This window comes from Caloenas nicobarica, chromosome 9, assembly GCF_036013445.1.
Source record: "Caloenas nicobarica isolate bCalNic1 chromosome 9, bCalNic1.hap1, whole genome shotgun sequence".
Taxonomy (NCBI): domain Eukaryota; kingdom Metazoa; phylum Chordata; class Aves; order Columbiformes; family Columbidae; genus Caloenas; species Caloenas nicobarica.
In genome coordinates, this window is record NC_088253.1 from 18,171,668 (window position 1) to 18,196,820 (window position 25,153).

General features: G+C 50.8%; 1 protein-coding gene across 1 annotated transcript in view; it reads right to left on the bottom strand.

Moving 5' to 3' along the window:
* Positions 1–844: 844 nt before the first annotated feature.
* CFDP1 (craniofacial development protein 1) overlaps positions 845–25,153 on the bottom strand; it is a 64,067-nt gene continuing 39,758 nt past the window's right edge. Inside the window, exons 6-7 of the mRNA XM_065640922.1 lie at positions 7,149–7,307; positions 845–1,627 (exon numbers count right to left, since the gene is read on the bottom strand). Coding sequence (XP_065496994.1) covers positions 1,537–1,627; positions 7,149–7,307 — 250 coding nt within the window. The 3' untranslated portion in view covers positions 845–1,536. The remainder of the gene's footprint in view (positions 1,628–7,148; positions 7,308–25,153) is intronic.

Here is a 25,153-nt window from a genome sequence, read left to right on the forward strand (position 1 = left end):
ACACGGACTCCAGTGGTTTTTGCAACCAAAACCAAAGCAGCAACTGGCTTGGAAGCATTTGGAGATGAAAATGTGTCATCCCTCCCGTTGTTTTGTTTCTGTCCAATTTCAGGCTCGTTTAAGCAGGTCCATAGCAGCGGATTCTGTACATAACAGGGTGCCAAAGGCTGCGGCTCCCCCCAGCACGTGGTGTTTTGTTCTCGTCTATCCTGCAACGCGGCCACAGAGCAAGGGCTGACTCAGCAGCCGACACGTGAGCCTAAAGCTGAGACCACGCTCGGAGCTGTGGGCAAGGGCCAGCAGCAGCATCACTTGCCCCGCTCGCCCCCGCTTGGTGGGGCAGCCCGTGTGGGGCTTGAGACACTTTCCCCCCTACGCAGGCTGCCCCACCAAGCGGGCTTGGAGCATCCTGTGGGTAAAGGCTGGGGAGCTTCTCTGCTGCACAGGCCAAACCTTGGGAGGTTTGAACCTGGCCAGAGCACAGGGGGTGGCTGAGGTGACCATGTATCACTGGCCACTTGCCCCACGCTCAGGCAGCTTCACTTGCTGAATATCCCTGCAGGGCCAGGCCTTGGGTGGGTATCCTCACTCCTGCAGCACAGCTACTGCAGGACATTGTCCCCATCATCCCCCAGTTCCAGATTTAATCCCACCGCCAGCCCCTGTAGTGCAGCAGGGAAACAACCCCAGCACTTGCCCTGACCCTCAGGCTGCTGTCAAGGCAGACACCAGCCACCTCTGAGCAGGAGTTTCATGATCACAGTCAGACACTCATTACTATATGTGACCCTTAATTTCTTTGTCCTTTGCTTCCCACACAAACCACGCTGCCAGCAGGCAAGAGTGTTGGGATGGAATACTTTATTCACATAAACGCTCGGATCCTGGCCCGTCCTGCCTGCTGCAGCTGCTCCCATCTTCTTGACAGTGTGAACAAGGAAGGATTTCTTCATCGCCTTGCTTCCCCCCCTCCACCCCCAGCATCATCAGACCCCACAAACAAGTACAGACAGTTCGGCTTTGTCCGTGCAGGAGCGCAGCACGGAGGGGCAGGGAGCACTGCGGGGCTGGCAGAGCAGGGAGAAGGGCTCCAGCCCCAAATCCCACGGCTTGTGCACGCATAGCAGCCATGGAACCTTCTTGCAGCTTTTATCTCAACCAAATACACCTGCTGAACCTTAACCCAGGCTCCAGCACCCTCCCAGCCTTGGGGGCTCCTCCTGCCGCCAGACGCACCCAGGGCTGGCAAAGGATGAGTGCCACCATCTCTTCTCCTTGGAAAGCTGCCTGCCAGGATCATGCTGGTTTCTTCTGTCACCTTCCGGACCATTTAACCCTCAAAGTGCCCCCTGCCCACTGACAAATACCCTCCCCAAACTATTACAGTAAAAGGAAAAACCTGCATGACGAGACATACAGGCTGAGTCTCGGGTAGAGAACGGTTTTGGTGCCTGGTGGTCTGGCAGTGGCCGGCAACCCCCAGCCAGTGCTCGGGCACAGAAAGGAACAGGATCCCCCGCTGCCATCCCCGGCACGTCAGGGCTTCATCCTGCTCAGTCTGATGTCACGTTCGATTTCGAACTGCCTGTGATCCACACGCTCCAGGAATGCTTTCCTCTCAATGTACCTGCAGGGAGGTAGAGGCACAGACTGTAAGTGGTGTCTGCAGCAACCAGCGTTGCCCCCAGCCCGGGGCAAAGCCCACCCAAATGGACGTGCAGGGAGGGAAGGCATCCTCTGCCCCTCTCTCTCTCTTTCCATGAGCTGATCATTGCACTGAGCATCTCCCACGAACACCAAAACTGCTCCACAGCCTGCTGGGTGTCTCCTGGGGGACTTGCAGAGGTCTGGGGTGAAGGGTTCACGTAGGCTGGAGCCATGGGCTGGCTGCTTCTGGTTCCAGCTCCTTTCTTACAGCTGAGAAATGACCTTCACGAACAACGTGAAGGGGCTCAGGGCAGGTCCTCAGCAGGAGAGGCAGCTCTGAGGTTCCTCCCTGGCTGCCCAGGTGACCTTACCCACACACCTCCTGACAAAGCATCTCTCAAACCCAACCACAGCAGCACAGCCCACCATACAAACCAGTAACGGGCACAGGGAGCGTTAGGGATCCAAAGAGCTTCACTCAACAAGTCTGCAGCAGCTCAGGGATCCAGGCCAGGGGTTTCCCAGCCACAGACCAGCTCCCAGCCACCACCATTTACTTCTACCTCTCAGCACCTGAGTGCTGCAAGGAAGGCAGGCATGCCTGCACCTGGAAAAGCACCTTGCCGCTCATTAACGGCATGCAGCTGAATTTTAATGTACTTTGCTGCAAACCCTTGCCACAGATAGCCTGGGGCTGTGCTACTAATTAACCTACAGAGGGAGTGAAATTGCAATTCAAAACAGGAGCTGTAATTGAATCATCACAATTGTTTTGCATTTGTTCCAGGGTGGCAAACACTCGGCTGTCATGACAAGGTCATTATGCTCGGGCACTGGCGCAATATGCACGAGCCGCTGTGTTCGGTTTCTGTTGGTCACTGCTTTTCCTGCACTGCAGCTGGTGCCTGCAAACCAGGGACACCCACCGCTCAGAAGCAAGACCGAAGGCTGCAGCAGCCAGAGGAGAGATGAGCATTGCAGGCTCTGCGGGTTTTGCAGGCTCCTGGGCGGCTGGCAGTGTGCACAAAGGTGCCCAAGACCCAACTGTGTGGGAAGATTGAAGCCCCCTCCCACCACCAGCAATGGTCCCCCTAGGGCAGGGGGGCTGCTCTGCCTTTGGTGCCAAGGTCTGCAGACATCGAGCTGGTGCTGAATGATGCTCCCGGGACTAGGGTGCCTCCACCCTTGCTGCAAGGGACAGCCCTGACACTCCTGCCTACCCAGGCATTGGAAACGAATTAATCCAAATTCATTTTAGCGAGTGATTCCTCCCCAGCTCTGTCGCCGAGCAGATGAGCAGCCCATTCCCATCGCAGCCTGAGCCTGTCTCGCGTTGACACAACGGGGTCACAGCTTATCTCCACCGGCTGCGAGGGGCAGGGGCCCGGTGTAATGCAGACGACACGCTCGCTGCGAGGAGGGATTTTTCCAGCCCTCTGCCCATGGCTGTCAGAGGGGGGCTGTGCACTGAGGCCCCCTCCCCACACCGGCTCAGGAAAGGCAGGCAGGGGAGTGTCGCTTCCCTCTGTCCCCGCGAGCAGGCTCCTGCGACCGGGCTCGGAGAGGACACGGGAAGGAAGCCAGGGGGGTCATGTTGTACGTTACAGTCCATCATATTGCTGGGCGTGGGGTTTTCCTCCCCCTGTGCTGCTAAACACCAACCACAACCACAGCCGGGAAGGTGAGGGACAGGGGTTACTGCTGGTAGCCTGGGAACACCCTGACTGCATGGGCGGCAGCAGCCCAAGCTACCGAACTTGAAGCTCCTTCAGCCCCTTCGCAACATGTTTCTCCCAAGCCCAGCAAGGGTTTGGTGCCTTCCTCCTCCTCCTCCTCCTCCGTGGTGGTTGTGCCTCTCTGGCAGGCAGGGACTGGCTCCTGGGGGATCGATATGGATCATAAGCCAGGAATGTGGTCTCACCACCACAGGCAGCAGCTCTGCATGGAACAGGAACTGTGACGTTATCCCACGGCATTGTCCTTGGCTGGCCCCGGAAAAGCGTCGCAGGGGCCAGCGCAGACCCCGCAAGGCACTACCTGTGCACACTCCGGGGTTTATAGGGCCCACAGCCCAGGAACAAGCCCGGCTGGATTGTACGGATGCACATGGAGGCTGGAGGCGCTGATGGACACCAGCAGGGAAGCAGCAGGTCTGCAGGGTCGGCACAAGTCCCCCTGCACCCCAAAACCTGTGCTTGAGCCCCATCTCTGGTTCCCAGCCTGGCTCTGCAGAGCCGGCAGCAAAGTGCTGCCAAACGTCAGTGCAAAGTGCATGAGCATGGCACAAACACCCATCCTGTGCTTGTCTAAATAACCTTTGCTACCTGAATCAATACCTTCCTGTAAATTACCAGCCCGCCTGGAAACAGGGCAGCTGTGTTCCACAGCAGAGGAAGGGAAATTTGTTGGGAGAAGAGGCTGTTTCTGCTAACAAGGGCAGCTGCAAACTGCTCAGGGGAGGGTTTCATCGGCGCTGCCTGTCCCCTGCCAGTCACCATCAGTCACCCTGCACCCAGAGCGGGGCTGTTCCCCACTGGGTCTGCTCCCCCACTGGGTCTGCCCTACAAAGGTGGCCCAATTAAGAGGCCGCTACACATTTCCATTTATAAAGCACACCAGAGAGATCAACAGCAAAGGGCAGAGCTGCCTCCGCTCCTTACTTCAGTCCCTCCTGTCAAATCCAGGACAGGCCCTCAGGATCTGACATGACCAGGCTGCACAAGCCCAGATCCTGCTGCTGGGAAAACACAAATCGCTGTCTGGGCACGGCGATGAGGGGAAGAAAATCAGAGGCAAGGGTAGACACAGCCACAGGGCAGCACGTGTCCCCTCTGCCCCTGGCATCCCAGGGCCAGGCTGTGGTGGGCTGATCACTGGCATCAGCAGCAGAAGGATGCTGTGCCCCGTTGCTCAGCCCGCCACCGAGCACAAGACGCTGCTGGAGAAGGGTGGGGGAGGTCCAAGGCAGAAGGAGCTCTCGGCTGTGAATACCAACGTCCGCAAGGTTTCACAAAGAAAAGAGAAATTCAGCCTGCCTTCCCTTCTGAGCAAAAAGAAATGCCTCCTGCCTTCCTCAAGACATGCAAGGATGGTCTCTGCAGGGCGCAGGCAAGTGTTGGGCAGACGCTTCCAGGAGTGGGTTGTGGCTTTCCTTGTCAGGGGTTTATAATTACAAAGAAGGACAGGCGGGGATCAGAGGTTTCTAACGCACGTTGGCATCAGGGATAAAGGCAGCACCCCGCTCCCTCCTGCCTGGGTTGAAGGGTTAACAACTGCTCGTTATGGTTTTTATGGAGAGGTGTAAATGATTGCCCACTGAAGGGTGAGCAGAGTCTGCATTATTAAAGGAGCAGAGCTGGCCTGCAAGCAGAAATGAAGTGTGCTGTGCATCCATCGGTGCTCCTCCCTTCACCCTTCCCTTACCTGTGAAGCAGTGGAACAGGCTGCCCAGGGCAGCGGTGGAGTCACCATCCCTGAAGGGGTTTAAAAGACATGTAGATGAGGTTCTTAGGGATACAGTGTAATGCTTGAGTAACGTTACAGTTGAACTGGATGAACTTGAGGGTCTTTTCCAACCAAAATGATTCTGTGATTCTATGGATGTAATTCCTAGTGAGCAGATACTCGGCCGATTCCCTCACATTACATGCCTGACTAGCAGAAACGGATTTGTAAGGAGTGTCTAAAGTTATCACAGCATCATGTTCCTCATTTGGATTAATGACAAAAATCACTTGCCAATAGCCCAGCAGATTTTCTAGCCTGGGATGTGACAGGCAGCAAACCCCAAAGCCGTCAAGGCTTACAGATGTGCTCTTAAAATTGCTGCTCTGCTTTGCTCATCTTTTCCATGTGCTGATCCCTTCTTCAGCCTTCAAGGACCATTACATTAGCGTCTCTGAAAAGGTCTGCCAGGCGTGAAGAGCGAGCTGTCCTGCTTGTACAGGGTGAGAAACAGCACTGACCAAGAGAGGTTGACATACTGCGTTTGAACAAACAAGAGATGCCATGAAACACTGGCGCAGGGGTTGTCCCAGCCTGTCTGGGGCGCGTACAGTCCAGCTGAGAGTGATGGACCCTGATTCAGGCTGATTCCACCAACTGTGGAAAGAAACAGCATGTCCCAGCAATCGTCAGGAGATGGTCCAGCTTTTAACGGTGGTATTACCACCATCAGCCCAGTCTGGAGCAGCGAAGGCCCAAAGCCATTATCATACATGGCAGCCACTCAGGACATCTGCGTGGGGCACATTCACACACCACATCCCGTCAGGACAAACCAGCCAGGTGCCGCAGACAGAAAGAGGACCCTTCCCTGGAGGTGGGTTCTCCCAAAGCAGCCTGCAGCTCCTGATGGAGCTTCATGGGAGAAGCTGACCCTCCTCTTCCTCCTCTGCCTGGCACACAGCCTGGATCTGCCTTGGCTCTGTCTTTCAATGGAGACCCTTGTGTACGGGGCTCTGACCATGACATTCACCGTGCCGCAGACAGCATCAGTGATGAGCTGGTGCATGTGTGTTCTGTCACACCTGTACACAATGTAAATCGCTCACCTCCTTGGATTTCAGGGATCTCGGAGGAATGTCTGCCCCCTCCAGCACTCCTACAGTGTCCAGAAACAGATTAGGGCAGATCTGATGGAGAAGGGGTGTTGTGGAAGGGTGCAAGAGCAAACTGGAAAACACCGACAGTTATAAAAGAGCTATTTGAAATACAAAATCCAATCTGCTGGAATGCAGAAGCTCTGAGTTTTTCCTGCAGAGTCAAAGAACAGCTTACAATAAAAATACATTTTATGAGCTGTCCAGTAAGCCGGTTACGTTTTTCCAGAGCTTAGCAAAGCACTTGTAGTGGAAACACCGCTTCTGATCTTATTATCCTTTCCTGCAGTGTATGTTATTAACTTTCTGTTTTATTTACAGCATTGCCATTTACTTTTACGATACCTCCATTAACTTCATTGGAGTGAACATTGCTTGATGCACACAATCAATGCCCAGTGCTGCCATAATCTTTAATGCACCTTGCCAGCTGTTCTGGGTTTGCATACATCTTTACGCAGGAGGAGGGAGGATGGACGCAGCTGGAAAGTGTCATTTGAAGAACAGAACAAAAACCAGACCTCTCAATAAGAGACCTTTTTTTTTTTTAGGAGGAAAAAAAAAAGAAAACATGGCAAAGGCAACTGTGCTTCCTCATGGGAGTGCTGCATTAGACTGGTTCCCGCTGCATGTGTCACTAGCAGGAGAGAAGATAAAGCACAGCCAGACTCTACTTCAGCTGGACTTGAAGAACTCACAAGTTTGTTAGCAGGGAGTGATAGGTGCTTGCAGACTTACCTGTCTCCTTGTGATACCTACAGCAGCTACTGGCTTTAGGTCTCCCTAGAACAAACCCTTAAGAAATCCCGTGGGTTTGCTGAACTCTCTAGCAAGCGAGGGGTTCCTACATATATAGGAAGTGGTGGGGAATGCTGGACTACCAGGCAAAGACCCTCTTACCCGTCTTTCCCTCGGTTATGGATCGCCAGCTCCTCCACAATCCCCTCCTCCTCCTTGAAGTTCTCCCAGTCCAGTTTAGATTTCTCCAGTGTGCTCATCTTCTGCTTTTTGGAGCCAATCTTCCCCAGGAGGCTGCTCATACCGCTCGGCCTCTTCATCCTGACGGAGAGAAGGGAGCAAACGTTACTTAAGCGCAGGAAGACAGCACTGCTCAGCAATTAAAAACAGAGCTGAGAAAAGTCACGCGCGAGAGTGGTGGCCTTGATGGTGGGGAGCCAGCGAGCAGATGGCCACCAAGTTCAGGCAGCCTGCAGGCAGCAAGGTCACGCTGCCTGCGGATCCCGCTCCGCCGTTCCCCAGGAAGCAGCAGAGTTCATTACACACATATCTCAAGTGCTCGCTTTTTGTGAAAGGGCTTTTTCATTTATCTTCTGAAGAGAACAGAAAGCTTTCAGGCCAAGAGAGATCATTAAATCATCTAGTTTGACCTCTTGTATACACCAGGCCAAGCCATTCCACTGATCACCTCCGTGCTAAGCCGGTTCTTTGTCTTCAGTTTAAAGTGTTGTTTTCTGGAAGGGATCCAGCCTCAGTGCGTCACCAGTGCTGACAACACATCCAGGAATTAACCATTTCATTGGTATGAACATGTCCGTTTTCAAATCGATTTTTTTCTAGCTTTAGGTTCTGGTTGCTGTTGCTTATTCTAAACCTATGAGTACTTTGGTGCCCAGGCAGGTCTCATTAGTAACATACTCGTACACCATAATGAACTTACATCTGATTTTTTTTTTTTTTGACGAAGAGATGGAGCTCTTTATGACTCTCACTGAAATGCATTTTGTCCCAGCCCATACGTCATTTCTAAGGTCTTGTCCCCCTGCTTACATTTAAAGTCTTTGAAGATGGGAGCACCAGAACTGCATTTAACCCTCACGCTTCCGATTGCAAATTTATTTCTTCCCAAGGATTGCCTAAATCCTGTTAGTGACACCATGCAACATGTTGAGTCCCAGTGTGTGTGCACCGCGATCCCACGCCAGCTCCCAGGTCCCTGTTCAGCAGGAAAACCACCTTGGACTTTCATCTCCTTGTTCTTAGAAAACCAAAATCCCACCCGCATGGTGGGGCCCCTGAATCTCCCCTTTATGCTGGGAAATGCACACACAGGGACTCGGGTCAGCCGGGTTGCCCTCTGAGGAAGACAATTCTCAGGGCTAAGAACCCGTAAAACAAACTCGTATTAACCCCTTCTTAACCTCTCCCAGGAGAGGGGGGCAAACAGCGTCCCATTGAACTCGGTGTTTACACACATTCCAGAGATAACTTCAGGTCTGCAAGGCTCTTGCCTCTGCAAGAAGCCGGAGAGGAAATGATTCTCGTTCCTGAGAGATGGAGGAATTTGGGTTGGGGGGGCCCAAGGAGGGCAGCCAGGTGAGCGTGGCAGGCTGCTCTCCATCGCTTCTCTCCAAGCACGTCCTGCCCAGGGGCAGCCGTTCTTGGGAACCCATCCAAAGTTGTCCTTATCGGATCATTAGCATGGTTTGTGCTTCCATAATTTGCAAGTCCCTAAAGGAAAATAATTCTGCAGTTTACATGGGATTAAAGCAAAGAAAACGACATCTTTGTAAGCCTTAGCCAGAAGATTCTCAATGCAACAATGGCTGGTCATGGTCACTTGGACTTGCAGGTTCCTGACATAGATATATTTGGGCTACAAACTCTGGATTAAGGGCATCTTGGCAGGCTCCATAGCTGCAGGACAAAGCTGCCTGCCCCTCCTCATAGTGCCCAGCCAGAGGAGCTGAAATATTCTTGGACCTGGCTCTCCTATTTCGTTCAGTCCCTGCCCACTGCTGGAGAACGTGTCAGCAGCCCACGCTTCTCACTCTGCAGGGACACAGAGCAAGCTGGATGCTCTTTTATTCACCTTTATCCCTGAACGTCTCATCAAGACGTCTACAGCACTCACATCACGACCATGCAACAAAACCTTGATCCTCGCTCAGCCTCCAATTCTCCCTTATTTTTCAAGACAGGATGGCTCCAAGTATCCTTATCTGCAGGTAGCAGCAAAGTGGTGCAAGGGGGTAAAATGTGCAAAGACGTTCTCAGCACAAGATAAAAACAGAGAGATTGCTTCCCACATCTGGCTATCCAGGGCTGCATGTGAGCCTTGCACAACCATCAAACCCAGCATCAGATGCATGTTCAAGTTGCAAGCGGGGGAAGGAGAGGAGATAGGGACAAGAAGGCAAAACCAAACACAAAATTGGGCAAGCATCCCCTATGGCAGTCCCTGCTGAGCCGCCTGGAAGGCAGAGCCCGGTGCTCGTGCATGGCAGCCCCATACCCTGCACTGGGAGGCCTTGGGTTTTAGCAAGATGCTCTGAGACAGATCTAGGGAAGGGCTACGGCTGATCCAGCTGGCAATGCTCCTCTCCCCTCAGCCCGGCAGGTAGAAGGTGTTTAAATTAACACAAGGTATTCAATAACACATTTCTCTGAATACATTTAACTTCCCAGACTCACTTGTGCTTATGGTTCTGCCTACCTTTGAAGTGGGAGAAGCAGGTATGTAGAAATGGAAGGTGTTGTATCTTGTCCCTTTGTGGCTTCTAAATGGTTTTTGGGCCGAAGAACCCTGATGCAGTAAGAGCCATCTCACCTGTCCAAGGGCACTCACAGCTCACCAGCATCCCTGGACTGACAACCACTGTACTAGAGAGAGGTCCAACTCTCCAAAAGACACAGCATGCACCTGAAAAACCCACTTGAAGCCATTTCAGGATCTCCCTCAGGTGTTAGAGGTGTGCCTGCCCCACAGAGCGACATGCAGGCTCGGAGGCAGGCTGGCACACGCCAGGACTGGCGGCTTTTCGGCTGAACCTGGTGCTGTCAGCTGCCGGGGCGGAAGAGCTGAGCTGGGACAGGGGCCAACGGGCCCGGCAGGGCTGTGGCACATGTCCCTGCACGAAACACAGACTGGGACATGCTGACAGATAACTGCCATCCCCAAACCACTGGGAAGGGTATCCATGAGCAAAGAGAACGAAAGGAGAGGTGGTTCGTGGCCAGAGGTAGAAGGAGAGGTGGTGTTGGCTTCACAGCAGGGAGTAGGGGCTGCAGGCTAGGCAAAGGTTGGTCATCAAGCATCTTTTCTCCCATGGGAATTCCTGGCATAAATACATCCATAAATACACCTCTACATGCACACATCCACGTGTAACACTGCTCAAGGCCTCTGTATCTCCTCTTGGCCATGTATCTCAGAAATATCCCTTAAAAGATACAACTCACTCCACATTCGAAGCTACAGAGTCTAGGTTATGAAAACGGACCTCCAGCGAGGGCTTCCAGATAGCCACAGGAACGCTTGCAAGTCCCTTCAAGGCAATGGAACCTAACAAAATGGTGCAGGCTATGTTGCACCCTCGTGTTGATAACTACTCCCAAAATACTGCTAATACCTGGTGTCAGCCCGGTGCTGGAGGTGGGCCCTGGGCTGGATGATCCGGTTCTGCTCCTGCCTGGACAATTCTGAGCTGCTGCAGCAGGACCAGCTTGGGCCAGGCAGCGAGGTGGAGCCGGCCACGGGCTGAGGGACGTGTTCCAGTCTGCTGCTGAGCCTTCACTCCGCGCTGAGCCTTTCATCACCCTGAACGAATCAAACAGCAAACCTGGGGGTGGGAATTCCTATGCTTGTGCCAAAATGAAGTAAATGAGAGACATTAAAGTCCAATTAAAAACTTGCTTGGCCTTAAATGCCTCATCTGTTTAAAAAAAGCAAGTAAAGGGGCCTGATTAATTGCATTCGGTGCCAACAAGAGGAATTATTACCCTTTTTGTACTCATTAAGGGTATCTGCTGTGGCATCTTTAATCACTAAGGCATTTAAAAGAGAGAAAGTAATTTGCTAAGACATAATGGATCCTGGGGATGAGAATCAGGACAATCGCCTATTTAGGACACAAAAGACACGTTCTTACTTTTCACAATTAGAAAGCACGGCCCAAATCAGCCCCTGAACCAGCAAATAAGCATGCTGGCAAGCTCTGCCTTGGCGGGGGGATTCCCCTGGATCCATCTGGTGTCTTCTGGACAAGGACCGTGGTTGTGCATCACCCGGCACTGTCACACACAGGGACAAACAGTCAGCCAAGGGCTCTCTTGCTGTCCCACCACAAGCAAACGTTTTCTGTGCTCCTGTCCTCAACAACAAGGTTTCCTCCCATCTCAGTGCGAGCCTGCAGCCCCACCAGCACCTTGGAGAATTGCTGCTCTACCAGCCACAAAGTGACACTGCCACACATAATCCCTGCTGTCTTGTCATAGGAGGGTTGGCAGCATCTGGGAAATGTGTGCCTGCCTCCAAAGAGGAAAACTTCATCAGAAGCTTTAGAAAATAATCTTCAAGCAATAGAACAGGGCTACAAAGGACTCGTAGTGCATCCTGACAGGCAAAGCAAGGTGGGTTCCGAGATGGTGGGTTCCAAGGTGGGTGCTCCAAAGGCCTCCTGACACCAACCCCACACTCACTAGAGGTTTCAGTACTTCACTGACCTTTCACTTATGTAAGTTTTCCCCAATGACTAAATTTCCTTGCTCAGCCTATGACTTATCTTCTTCCTAGTAGCTACTAAGAACAGATTATTCCCTCACTTTTCACAGCAGCCTTTTATGTCTTTGAAAGCTTTTTGTATCCACCTCCCCACCCTGCTCAGCTTGCTCTTTCCTAGACTAAACAATCCTGGGTCCTTTCAAGCTTTTCTCATTCCTCATGGTTTCCAGCCCTCTGACCACTCTCGCTGCTCTCTCCGGACACTCTGCTATTGGCCCACATCTTCCTCAAAACGAAGCATCCAAAATGGGAAAGAAAAGGCTCCAGCCGTGGCTTTACCGGCCCCGGGAGCAGGAGGAATACTTCAGATGCCTTGCAAAGCATGCAATTCCTCACACGGCCTCCTATGACGTGTGCCTTTTTCACAACCGTGTGACAGCATTGACTCATGTCGAGCCTGTGATTCACTCAGATTTCTGTTTGCTCTGCTGCTGCCAAGCCGGTTCTTTCCTTCCTCGATCCGTGCAGATGACTACTGCTACCCCAAGACAGAGCTTTGTGCTGGTCCTTCTGCGCCGCTCCTCCTGTTTGCTCTCATGTTTCCCTCACCACAGCAGATCTCGGATGTCTTTGCAAATCAGCCTCTCCGCCTCACAACACCCATGCCGCAGCTGTTGAAGAGTAACAGTGGGCAAAGTACCTCCCGTCTTCGTGAAATACCAGCGGAGACAATTTAGCAGCTGAACCTGAACCAGCTGGCCAAACAAGATCAAGCGGCTGGCCAGAAGCAGGGGACCAGCAGGGTCAGGCTGCAGGAGGGGCCGTGACAGTTCGTGTTGTCTGACCCCAACAACTGAAGGGTGCCCAAAGGACACTTACCCACGTGTGGATCACGGAGCCAGCAGTGTCCCCAGTTCCAGCCTCGCCTCCGCCCCTGGGCATCACAAACCCTCTGCTGCTCTGTTGGAGCGTGCAGACCGCAAACCCTGCGCTGCTTCTCCATCCGCCTTGTATCATCCTCCTTGTTGTGGGTAACAACAGCTTCTGTAGCAGGAAGGTCCTACTTCTGTTTCCTATCAACTCTTTTAAGAAGGGCTCAATTTGTCAGAAGCAAACACTGAACACAAAGTAGGATGTTACTGATGCTCGGTTAACACTCTAACACTCTTCCACCTCCCTTCTTGTTATGTCACATTTTGGGGAGATAATGTGAGCAAATGCACTTAAGAGGACAGTCAATGATGTAAACAAATCATGAGCGAGATGCTTGTTTCTCCTTAATGAAATCCAGCCCCTGACCCCTGTTAAACAAAGTGGCTAATAAAACCTGTTTTGTCAATGAGGATCTTGTGACAAGACTTGGACCAAGAAGGACATTTTTTTAGATGATGCTGTTTCTTCCAAGGCATCTGTACACCCTGCAGCTACATGGTGGGGAGACAAGACAACAGAGCAGGGCATCTTCTCTGACCTTATCACAGGCTTTTGCACCTCCTAGAGCAGAGACAATTTGGTGCTCGGCACTCTATCACCATCCAGCATACATCCAAAACATCTGGTGACTATCCTAGAGGCACTGCAGAGCAACCTTTCTTCACACAGAAATAAACCTGGACTCACAGACATGACATGATTTCACCAACGGAAATCTTCCAAGGCCAGGAAAGAACCCGTATCTCCTGCCCCAGGCTTTGTACACAGGTTACCAAAGAAATCACCATCACCATTTACCATGAAAAAAGGCAGGTTACACCTACAACCTAAAAACTCCACTCTCAAGAAGGTTCAGAACCAGGATGGATAGCTTTCATTGTGCATTAGATGATGAGACCCATGCAATGGCCACGGGTGCTTACGCTGTCTGGCACAAGAGGACAAGCAGGACATATCTACTCGCAGGTTTCTCAGCACAGCTGAACGGCTTTGCAAATCTTCAGGCAGAAGAACCCAACTCAAACATAAGCTCTAACACAAACTGCTTCCCTGCTGGCTCCCTGCAACTCAGAGCAGCACATCGGATCCCACTGTTGGAATAAGATGCTGATGAGTAAATGCTAGCAAGTGCAGAGAGGTGGCATCTCAGGCTGCACAGCCCTGAAAGTACCACGTTCACCATCAAAAATGATCCAATGCTGGAAGAGCTCTGCTGGGAGGACAGGCTGAGAGAGGTGGGTTTGTTCAGCCTGGAGAAGAGAAGACTCCAGGGAAACCTTAGCGTGGCCTTTCCATACTTAAAAGGGGCTGATAATTAAGATGAGGACAGACTTTTTTAGCAGGGCCTGCTGGGATAAGACAAGGGGTGATGGTTTTAAACTAAAGGAAGGGAGATTCAGGCTGGACATGAGGAAGAAATTTTTTTACACTGAGGGTGGTGAAACACTGTCCGAGGTTGCCCAGAGAGGTGGTGGATGAACCATCCCTGGAGACATCCCAGGCCGGGCTGGACGGGGCTCTGAGCAACCTGAGCTGGTGACGATGTCCCTGCTCATGGCAGGGGTGGCACTGGGGGAGCTGGGAAGGTCCCTTCCAACCCAGCTGTTCTATGATTCTCTGATCAAGCCCTGGCTCTCCTGCCCAGCTCCCTTCCCCACTGGATCCTGCGATATTCGCTGGCAGGGCAGTGACAGCAGCTCTGCTCCTGTCACCCCAAGCACTTTGATGGCAGGGACGCAGGTGAGAAGCTCTGCCGCTCAGCAAAGAGAAGAGCCTAAGATTGTGTAAATAGTACTATCTATTCCTGCCATGAACTGCTGTAAAGCTGAATAGTTTCCTTAACGGCAGGAAATGGTTCTCATACAAACTAACCACAGCTGGGCAACCGATGCAGCCAGTAAATACTTTCATTTTAATAAAGTAGAAGATTCCTGACCAGTGCACCATGTATCACCTGCCCTGCTGTCCTCCCTTCAAACAAAAATGTGCATGTACGTGAGACATTGTACAAGGAGGATGGATGCAGAGACCATGTGCCAGCTCCATAGAACCTGCCTGAAACAGTCCAGGGATCTCTGAGGCAGGGTTATAAACCCATATCTTTGCAATGAGGATCACAAAACCTCTCGCACTCTGAAGAGTGACACACAACAAACCACTGTGGAAACGTGGTCACGACTGGGGCAAAACCCATTTGGCGGTGCCACAGGGAACAATGGAACACACAGCACAGGCAACTACAGGTAAAGGCAGCAAGAGATGCAGGTACGCTGGCAAAATGCAATTATCCTACCTACAAACCTGCCAACAGTCCGAGGAAAATTTTTATCTACAGCACAGAGGGCTTCACTGGCAGCAGCAGCTCCTGGTGAAAGTACAATGACCCCTGCAGAAGGTGGCTGGTCTGACTGCAGCAGGGCCAGCCTGAAGTACTTGCTATGACAAACAAGGAAATGTGGGTTTTAACTCGAGCTGACGGCATGAGTTAATTCTTCTCAGGCTTTTGTTCAGGCTTGCCAGCCCAAGTTGACCCCAAGTTGCTTTGCCAACACTGCTGTTACAATGCAAGCTAGCAAAATGTGAAGAGCTAAGCCCAGCCCCAGGTCCTTGCTGGTTTCTCATGTCACCCCAAACCTCCTGAGACCTCAGGACAGTCTCACGGTGAAGACCCCTCCACGAACACTGATGCGCACAGCTTCCCTCCACTCATAGGAAGTCTTTGACACCAACTCTGCTGAGCTGAGGAGCTAATCCAGGATCACAGCGCAAAGCACAACTATTGTTAAGATAAGCAAGGTGGCAGACACGTATGGAAGAGGTGTCACCTCTCAAGAAACGAGAGCCATAGCTCTCCTTGCCACACACCTGCCTGCCTTCCTACAGCCAGCGTCTACATGGAAAAGAGTTTAAGATGGAGATAAAAGGTGCTGCCAGGCAAGGACAGCCAGACTGTTACAGCCCAGCAATCCAAGCCTGGCTGAGATGACACGGTTTCCATCAGCGGGGAGAGGCAAGGGCAGATGCGACAGACTAAATGCACGCGCGATGCTGCCCTGGGGAGGACTGCTGCAGGCAGTGGCAGAGCTTGCCACAGGCACCGATAATGCTGGATATATTTGTGTCTAAATATAGTTCGTGGGGAATAGAAATTTGTCACGGGGAAAAAACACATCACTCCCACCTCCCAGCAGCAGTGAGCAACAGCCCACCAAAGGGCAATGCTCCGGTATTCCAGCTACTGTTTTATTGCTGGATTTGTTATTAATCCAGTGCAGCAAGTTTCCATGGGATTTCACAAGTTGTGCAATGCTCCTTTGCTCCGGCAGAACGCACCTCACCTTCAGGAGGGAAATAAGTGTCACAGTACCAGCTTACAAACAGCAAAACTGATGTGGCAGGGGGTGAAGGGGCTTGCAGGGCATCAACGCCACGAGGTGCCAGCGGAGATTCCAGTTAGTGACTTCATGCTCATCTCCAGGTTATGGATCGTGCTGGATAGGCCTTTCTGAAGCGCAGGGCTGGAAAAACAGACCCAAGGGCTGCCTTCCTCCAAAACAGGACAGCACAGATGTGGCACCGCCTTGTTCTCCAGTCTGTTCCCCAAACTGGGGAACAACCCAGGTGTAAATACACAGTAATACTGCAAACACGAATGTAGTTATTCCAGGAATAAAACTGTAGCTGGGTCTCCACATACACCAAGACGCAAATTTTCTGAGCAGGGGAGAGATGGGATGCTTTGGCTCAGGAACAGCAGAGAACAGCAGCAGTAACCCAGGTGCCCAGCTCCACTGGAGCTACTTTTCCTCGAACAGGTCCCATGCCAGAGCACCCAGGTCTGTACCCACCTCTCTGGAGGACCTGGTGGAGAAGCACAGGCTGAAGTCTCATTTTACAGGCTCTGGAGGACACGCTCACCAAGAAGCACATCAGTTCTCGGGGAGCTGGCTGGCTCCAGCCGAGCCCCTGACCTGCAGGTCCCCTTATCAGCAGGAAGGGCTCATTAGGGAACGGACCAGGGTTTCCTGCGCAGGACTGAACCCTTTGTGAAGGGACTGCTGCCATGGAGAACCTGCTTCCTAACAGCCAGAGGAAGTAAAATATTTTCCTTGGGCCTCTGAGACTGAGTTGCTATGGGGTGGTTGTCAACAAAATAAAGTTGCAGTTGTGGAACCGGGCAGCACACGCCTTGCACAGGCTGTTACCGTAGGATAAAGGTGCTGCCAGCAGCATCGCTGCCTGTCCCCAGCGCTGGGGACAATTCAGAGCAGCATAAGGCCCCTCTGTACCCATACAACTGCAGCTGCCCTCTGGGTTGTACTGGCAGAACTATTTTAGCAAATACAAAAATCTCGCACCCTCCTAATCAGTGTGACATTGTGCAGAGACCACGGCTCGCTCTGGCTCCTCTCCAGCCCGGAGCACAGGCGGAGGCTGTGTCAGTAGCAGACTCTCCGAGCGCATTTGCAGCGGGCCAGGCAATTACATTACAATATCTGCGTATGGAGCTCAACAGGAGCTTAACTGAGAGTATCAGAAGTCATCTGAATGCTACAGCTCTATGAAGACGTTAATGATTCCAACCCAGCACTAACCAGCCCAGTCTGATGCTTGGCTGATGGATAAGGACCTGTAACTGGGGGCTTGGTCAGCAGCCAAAGCTACACCCGTTAACTCAGCACAGCACCACAGCTGCGGCCAAACGCTGACGGAGTTGCCACTTCCCAGCTGGAAGCTGCAGCAACTCCTCACGTGAGCTCTCCTCCACCCAGGACATCCACACAACGCAAAACAGATCCGCTCCTGCCATTGAAGGACTACGTTACATGCACCAGAACTCCTGAAACTTCCTACACAGACTAATTTGAACCTGCAAAGTGTTGCTTGCATTTATCCTGTTTTCTGGCAAATATCATGCATGCTCTTCATATATATTTTACGTTGTTCTTAAGTGCTGTAAACATTTTGGGATAATACATGTGCCAGTTTCAAATGGATTTTGCTACACCAGCACAGAACACCTACCCCACTCCAAGGTGGTTGGCTATATTCAATTTGCTATCTTAGCGCTGCCACTGAGAAGTGGCAAGAAATGCCTTTTATAAAGCTGTCCGCAGTGTGGGCACATGTGTGGGGGAAGATGCCCTGCTTCTACTATTCTCATTTCTGATCCATTGCACAGAAATCAGCAAAAATGCAGACATAAACAAGTTACCATCGAGCTCAGGCTCCTGCGTGGTTGGGAGGCATCTCACACCCCAACAGCAGCAAGAGCAAAAAATAAAAGAAAGAAGGCATGATGCTTTTGGTACCCACCTCTAACAGGCTGATGACCTGAAAGCTGCCAGAAGTTACTGCAAGTTGGTAGCTGTGGCACATCGTGCTTGCTGGGCTATAGCCTGGGTCATACGCTGGAGTATTTGAGAGTAACACCCTGCGTTACGCCCATATTTAGCCATAGAAATAAGCGTGACTTGACTTGCAAACACTTGCAGCTCTCACTGACTTCATTGGGTTCAGTTGAGACGTTTCAAATAAAACAATAACGACCACAACTCTGGGCTGGGACCAAGCACAGGCCATTTTTATCTTAAAAGGCATTTGTTTGAGAACACTCAGAGCCACTAGAACCAACGGCACTAAAGTTATTTCATTGTGCGACTTTAAAAACATTGACAGCTTTGTCTGCAAAACGACACGGATTAATTGGTGACCAATCCTTAAAAAAAGAATAGTTAGAAAAAAATTGCCAGCAAACAGAGGAGAAATTCTTCCTCTCTTAGAGGCTCACTCCTTCCTCCTTTGTCTAACAGCAGATCTTTTGTTCGGGATTTCAGTTGTGAGCAGCCCCGAGGTACGCAGGGAATGTCTTGGTGATGACGAGCCCTCCAGACTGGTGCACGGACTTGGTGTTAATCGGCAGAGAAACCGCTCCAAATCACGCCTAAGAAGTCCTGCTAATGGAATTGTTCCAGCACTAACGGGATTTCAAAGTGAATGAGCGCGGATGGTGGAGCAGCTGGTGCAACTCCCAGGTTGCTCTTGACAGCACCGTGTGCCAGGCAAGGAGGATCTCACATCCAAACCAGCCTCCTCTTGAGAAAACAGCCCCCAGTGTCCCCTCCAGCAATGCAGAGTCCCTGGCTCTGTCCCTGTGACTTGCAGACAGCCCCAGCATTTAGTCCCGATTAGCTTCCCACTGTACCAGATCAATGCCGGGCTTTGATCAAAACGCGGTGAGAAAGGCAGGACAGAAGTAGGGAGGGACCTCCCTTCTGCCCCAGCAATTAATCTGACAGCTTTAAGAATAGTTCTGATGAAAACAAATACACCGCCTTCCACTGGCGAATGTTTGCAAAGCTCAGCAGCTCAGGGCAGGGGAAACTTCCCAGGAAAATAAGGGTGAATGAGCACAAATGCATTGCTATGACGAGCAACACACTACAGCCTGGCGGAGCAGTTGCTTTGCAGTGTCATGCAATTTAATAAATAGCATGAATATAATATATTAACTTCCAGCAGAAAGCCTGGCTTGGCAGCATGTGGGACTATGGGGGACTATAAACATTTGGGCACGGCTATATGCAGCCATAAAACAAGAATGAGGGTTTGATCACATTTAATTGTTTTTGGGAAGGGTAACATCACCAGGGTATCCAGCACAATTACCTTCCCTTCTATGAAATTGTTCCTTCACAGATTAAGAGCTGGCCAAATGATCCAGATCAAATAGGGTATTTCAGGGGGTAAGGAGAGAAATACCCTAAAAGATCTTTGCGATATAAAACCTGAAGTCCCACCCACAAGAAAGCAGGCAATAAAAAGTTAACTGATGAAAGGATGTGCTTTTCTTCTCAATGACAATTTTTTAAGGCTGGTGGCTGCAGAAGAATCTCAGTAACAAACCAGAGGACAGCGCAGAGAGCCCAAAACGTATGTAAGAGGAGAAACCAAGATTATCCCATGGTTATTTTTCCAGGGCTTGACTGAAGTGTTTTGAATGCCTGAGGCTGGCAAGGCTAACTTCAAGTGCCTTCCAGCTTTGGCAGCAGCCACTTAGAAGAGCTGCCCTTCCTCTTCCCAGGGACCCACCTCACTGGAAATAGATTTCATAATCCCCAGAGGAAGAACATGGAAACAGCTGACTTCTCCCAGCCGCAAGCTCCGTTGTCTCCTTCCAGCTGGAGGCAGGCAAAGGGGCAGGAGCAAGGCTTCCCTTCCGCCCACACAAAGCAGGAGGCTCCCAAACAGATTCTGCAGCTCATGTCCACCAACCAAAAGCTGCTTGGAAAGCCACAGCTCTTGCTAAATATGAGGACCACTCTACCTCTAGCACCCCCATGCAGAGAGGGATGGCAGGGCCAGGGTTTTCATGACATATCATCTCTGGAATTTGCTGGTGAGCGTCCCACAGCCTCTGCTTGGTACGATGCCAGAGTCGTTTCTCAAATGCTGCGTGACCCACCAGCTGCTGAGGGCAAACCAGCAAGGCATACATCATCCAGAGAGGAGACAGGATCAGCGGGCTGCTAATGAATGAACACACAAACGCTTCACAAAACTCACTCCCATACTCCTGGTTGGAAGTTCAGGTCTCCGGCTCTCCCAAACAGCTTGCGTGACCCCTGGCAGGTCATTTGGTCCCTTTGTAGCAAGACTTTTGTCTCAGGAGGCAGAGAGCTCTGCAGCAGTGCTGAGCAAGGCAGGCAGGCTGCCAGCTGAGGATTCAGACTCCTTCAGGGAACAGTAACGGTTACACAGTAAACGCATTAACCATGGGAACAGCTTCCCAAAGGATGTGGTGGATCCCAAATTGTAAGTCTTTCCATTGCGAGTGGATGCCTCTTTCAAAAATGAGGGCTGTAGTTCAACCGCAAGCGCTCGCAGGGATTCTCAGGGAAATGCCACGACCCCAGCGAAGGTAAGAGCTCAGACCGGGGTGCCCAAGCAGCCGCTTCTGACCTTCCAGCTACAAACCTACAAAATTCCTGCTCTTTGCACCCTGCTGTGGCAACTCAAGACTTTTCTTGGCTATACCCCTTTCTCCTGTATCCGCCCAGACCAGTTTTCAGCTGTTTGTGATGTGCTCCAGGCCAGCTAAAATGCCTTTGACCTGAGCTATTGAGCAATCCTCTAAACCTTGTCACCCCTCTAGCTGGTTTGGTTTGTTTGTTTTTTAATCACAAATCAGATCTCCTGGTGAAAGTTTCTCTGTCTCTTTGCTTCAAATTCTGTTCCCCCAGCACCAGTTTCTCATGGTGACGCTCCCAGATGAGGACTAGCGAAAGCCCTCACAACTTGCAGAACCCACACTGCTAGAGACAGGTCCTCCACCCCGCTGTCTGCTCTCAGCTCCCGGAGAAGATTCCTCAGCAAGAAAGAGAAGAGATGGAGTCTCACCCATAGCACAACTCCTCCCTTTGTTTAACTTTATCTGTGACAACTGCAGCAAGGGTCAAGGCCACCATGCTGTCCCTGGAAAGGGACACTCCGACACACGTACCGCACTGTGCTGAATGATGTGAAGCACCCAGTTACAAGTGTGTTCAGAGTTCTCTCCTGTCCAACCAGATGCCTCAACCTGTTCCAAAATATTTTGTGGTTTGCAGTGGAGAACCTGCCTGCAAACAATTTCGATGCATTTCAAAGGCTACTGTTAACAAAGGGGAAGAAAAAAACATTTGAAGGGAGGCGAGAGGCAGGAATAAACAGGGGAGAAGTGCGAATAACGCTTCATTTTACTGAAGTTCACCTAAACCAGCCTGTGCTCATCAGGAAGCTGGAGCAGCCACATGCTGTGCATCCCCCTGCAAACCACGCTACAGGGCTCTCCAGAGCCAGGACCAGGCTCTGCAATCGGCAAGGAGGTCACTGAACATCCCAGGAGACCAGCATGAAACTTTCTGCAGGAAGAAAAAAATTCCCTTATCTGCCTCAATCACAGTAATATTTGGATAAATTGCTCTTGTGGGTAACTGGGCTATAATGTGCTCTCAGATCTCTGGCAGTGCTCAGCTGATCTACACGTGCACCTTGGTGGAAAAGTTTATTGTATCATATACAAAGCTGTTTCTTTTTCTTCTCTCTTGGCTTTTGAATTTCTAGTTATCCTCAGGATCTATAATTGGAGATTTGAGGAGTGGATTTATACCTGATAAAAAGTGACAGCCCCCTCCAGTTTGCCTCTGCTACAGCACTTCTCCTTCTGAGACTTTTCCTTCCATTCCCAACCTAAACCATCTCTGTGAGCAGAAGAGCCCACGCAGGGTAAAGCTTTGCCAAGGGATGAAGCTCTCCCATTATTCTTATCCAAGAAAGCGGCACAAAGGAAAAAGAGACCATAAGGGATGGCTCGCATCCCTGGGTCATGGCAGAGAGCTGGAAAAGGTTCATCTCCCAGAGGACAGAGTGCCAGCACTTCTTTTTTTAACTTAGCCAGCAGCTGCAGAATTTAAGCTTTATTAAAAGCCTATTTTGCCCTTGCTGCTGCAAAGGAAACCACCTCTCTCCTCTTCCCTACTGAAAAAAAAAGGCCAAAGTCTGCAGACAGACATCCTGTAATGTCACCTTAGAAAGAGGTGGCAACTTGACTGGTCTCAGTGGGACGTGCAGCACAGAGCAGCTTTACTTTCACTTCATGTCACAACAGGAATTACTGCTCCCACAGCTGATCCTTGCTTTGAGGTTTCATTATGAGCAATACAACAAACCTTCAATATTCTCTGATTAGAAGTGTCTGGTGCAAGAAAGGCAGAGGCAGGCAGGGAAAGCAGGCAGACGAGATTTTGAAGCTCTAGGCACCGTCAGTTACTCAGTCTCCCACTCGTTTTGTTTGCAGCATTGCTGCAGGCTGAAGCCCTCTCTCCTAGAGACACATGCTGTGTGACAGGTCAGAAAGACCCCATTTAAATGGCCTTCCTACAATATATTTTACTGCAACACAAACAAGAGGCTGCATTATTTGTCAGGTCAGAATAACAAGAGACAGACAGCACTGAACTAGATACCATGTACTAAATGCTGCTCTCCAACGGCTATTATAAGCCTGTCGATTTATAGATTAACCTGCCGGATCAGTAATTTAGGCTATTCGGTGGTTAGCATTTAGAAATGCAAGTTTCTGGGAAGGCTGAAAACCTGCTTGTGATTTACAAAATTACTGCAGGGTCTCTAGAGGTCTGGGCATCTGTCAGAGGCAGGTGTTCTGTGTTAGCCACATTCTGCCTTCTCCCCCCACATCCAGGTTTAATACCAGCAATGAAATACCAACAACTGCTCCTGCAGCATTTACTCTGAAACAGCAGAGCAAACATGAGTCTCATCCCCCTTCCCATTTCTAGCCTGCTGCGTCAATCACGACATGATGTTAAGGCTTTAGGATGATGTGTATCAACCAACTGGGGTGGGGGAGAACGGGACCAGAAAGCATCTGAGCAATCCGCACCCTTCCCACATCGCGGGGAGGGTGCCCCGAGCCTCCCAGGACAAGAAACATTCCTCCCCTGCATCCACGCTTGCAGAGGATGGTGCCAGAGTCTGGCCTAGGCGAACAAACCAGAGCGGGATTTGAGAAGGGAAAGAGCCAGCCTGCCTCCGCTCGCAGCTCACCCCTTCTTTCGCCTGGCCCTTTCGGACTCTGACTCCAAGCCGCTGCTCTCTTTCAGGCCTGGGCCGGGATTCCCTCTGGCATCTGTCAGCAGAGCTCTTTAAAATGGCAGCGGGAATCCTCACTAAGACACGGGACTAACCATCCGTTCTCCAACACCAAGTGCAACGGCTCTAAAACCGTCCTGGAGCCTGCAAAGCAGGCAGCGAGCCTGGCTTCAGCTGCCTCTCAGTGTGGCCCATTTCATAACACAGAAGGAAGCTCAGATCCCTCAGGGCTCAGATTTTTTTCCAAACTGGGTAAACACATGCAAACACATTTTATTTGCATGCACAGCAACTGGGACAAAGGATCTGTGGCCAGGTAGGTGTCTAACCGGTGGTCCAGGCGTGCAGTAACTTGTGTGCGATCCTAGAAATCTTGAGCTAAAAGAGACTTATCTCTAGACTGACTCTGTGCTGCTTCCAAGTCTCACTTCGAGATTAAAAAGCAGCCTTTGTTGTTTGGATCATTACCATTTCAGAAAAAAACACACCCCTGCTTGGCCCCCCACCCCAAAGGTTTGGTTTAGAACCCAAAACATTGGCGCCTTAATACCAGAAGGTCAAAGCCCTCCAGTCATTAGGCAGATTACATTTAAGAGCTCTATGTGCAGCTGATCAGAGACTTATTCCTTAAAGGATTGAAATGGCAAGACAGTGCACCTCAGCAAGCAATCTTGTTTAATAGTCAATTAGCAGAGATGTGCTCCTCTGAGCTAAAGATCACTGCAGACAAAAAAAAACGCACCACCATCAGCTTTCCTCCACTTCTGCTATTAAATCAAGGCAGTTGATACACTCTTTCAGCCCATCATTAACTGGCAAGACTGGGATGCATCTAAAAGTCACCCAGCAGTTTTATCCCAACCAGGACAGTAAATTCTTGATAATAAGCATTTTTTTTTAGACTAGAGGGGGGCTGAATGGACTCAGAAGCCAAATTAAAAACCCCATTTTTTTCAAGACAAACCCTTGTCTCTGAGCCTGTAATTAAACTAGGGTGAATTACAATCCTCCGACAGCAACTCCGCTTGCAGACCTAAATACCTAAAACCCCACATGCACTGTCATATAGCTGGGAAAAGGAAACAGCTAACTAAAGGCAGATTTGCATAGTGTTGATGTATTAGCACCAGCCAAACTACAGATGAGGGCAGGCCACCTACATCCAGCCACATGTTGGTAACAAGCAGCGCTGCAAACCAGAGCACACACCCAGATTTCATGGACACACGGGACACCAGCGTAACCAAGAGCACATGGGAGCTCTTTTCTAGAGCTGCCAACCCCAGTGTTCAAAAGCCATGAGTCAGCCCCCGCACCCCCTCCAGTCGAGGTTTGCTTAAAAGCTAGGCATTGCAGAAAAGTAAGAAAACTGAAAACAGTATTAATTTGCCCCCAGTTTCTAAGCCTGAGGTTAAGCCAGCCAGAGTGGCCGTACTTTCCTTCCAGCCATTAGAGCCAGAAACTTTCTTTTCCTTGCTCAAAAGCTGAGGTTCTTACCTGATTGCTTTTCTCCAAGATTTAAACACTTGGAAGAAAATTTGCTAAATATTTTAAGACTTGGCTGTTCATTCAAAGCTAGCATCGCCCCCTCCCACAATCAATCAACGTGACACTGGGTGACTCTGGATTTGCAACAAGAGGCTTGTGCTAGCTGGCTAAGAGTAGAGTAGAGCTGTTGTCCACAACCCAGCCTGGGGTCTGATGGAAAGGTTTATGCCACCAAATCAGTACTCTTCACCAAGTCCCTTAAGAGTTTCAGCAGGAAGACTAAAGGCTTGAACTGCCTGTGGACTCTGAATGACCATGGACCATGTGAATGACCCACTAAAATCGTCTGTGCTGGAGGAGATGCAGTGGA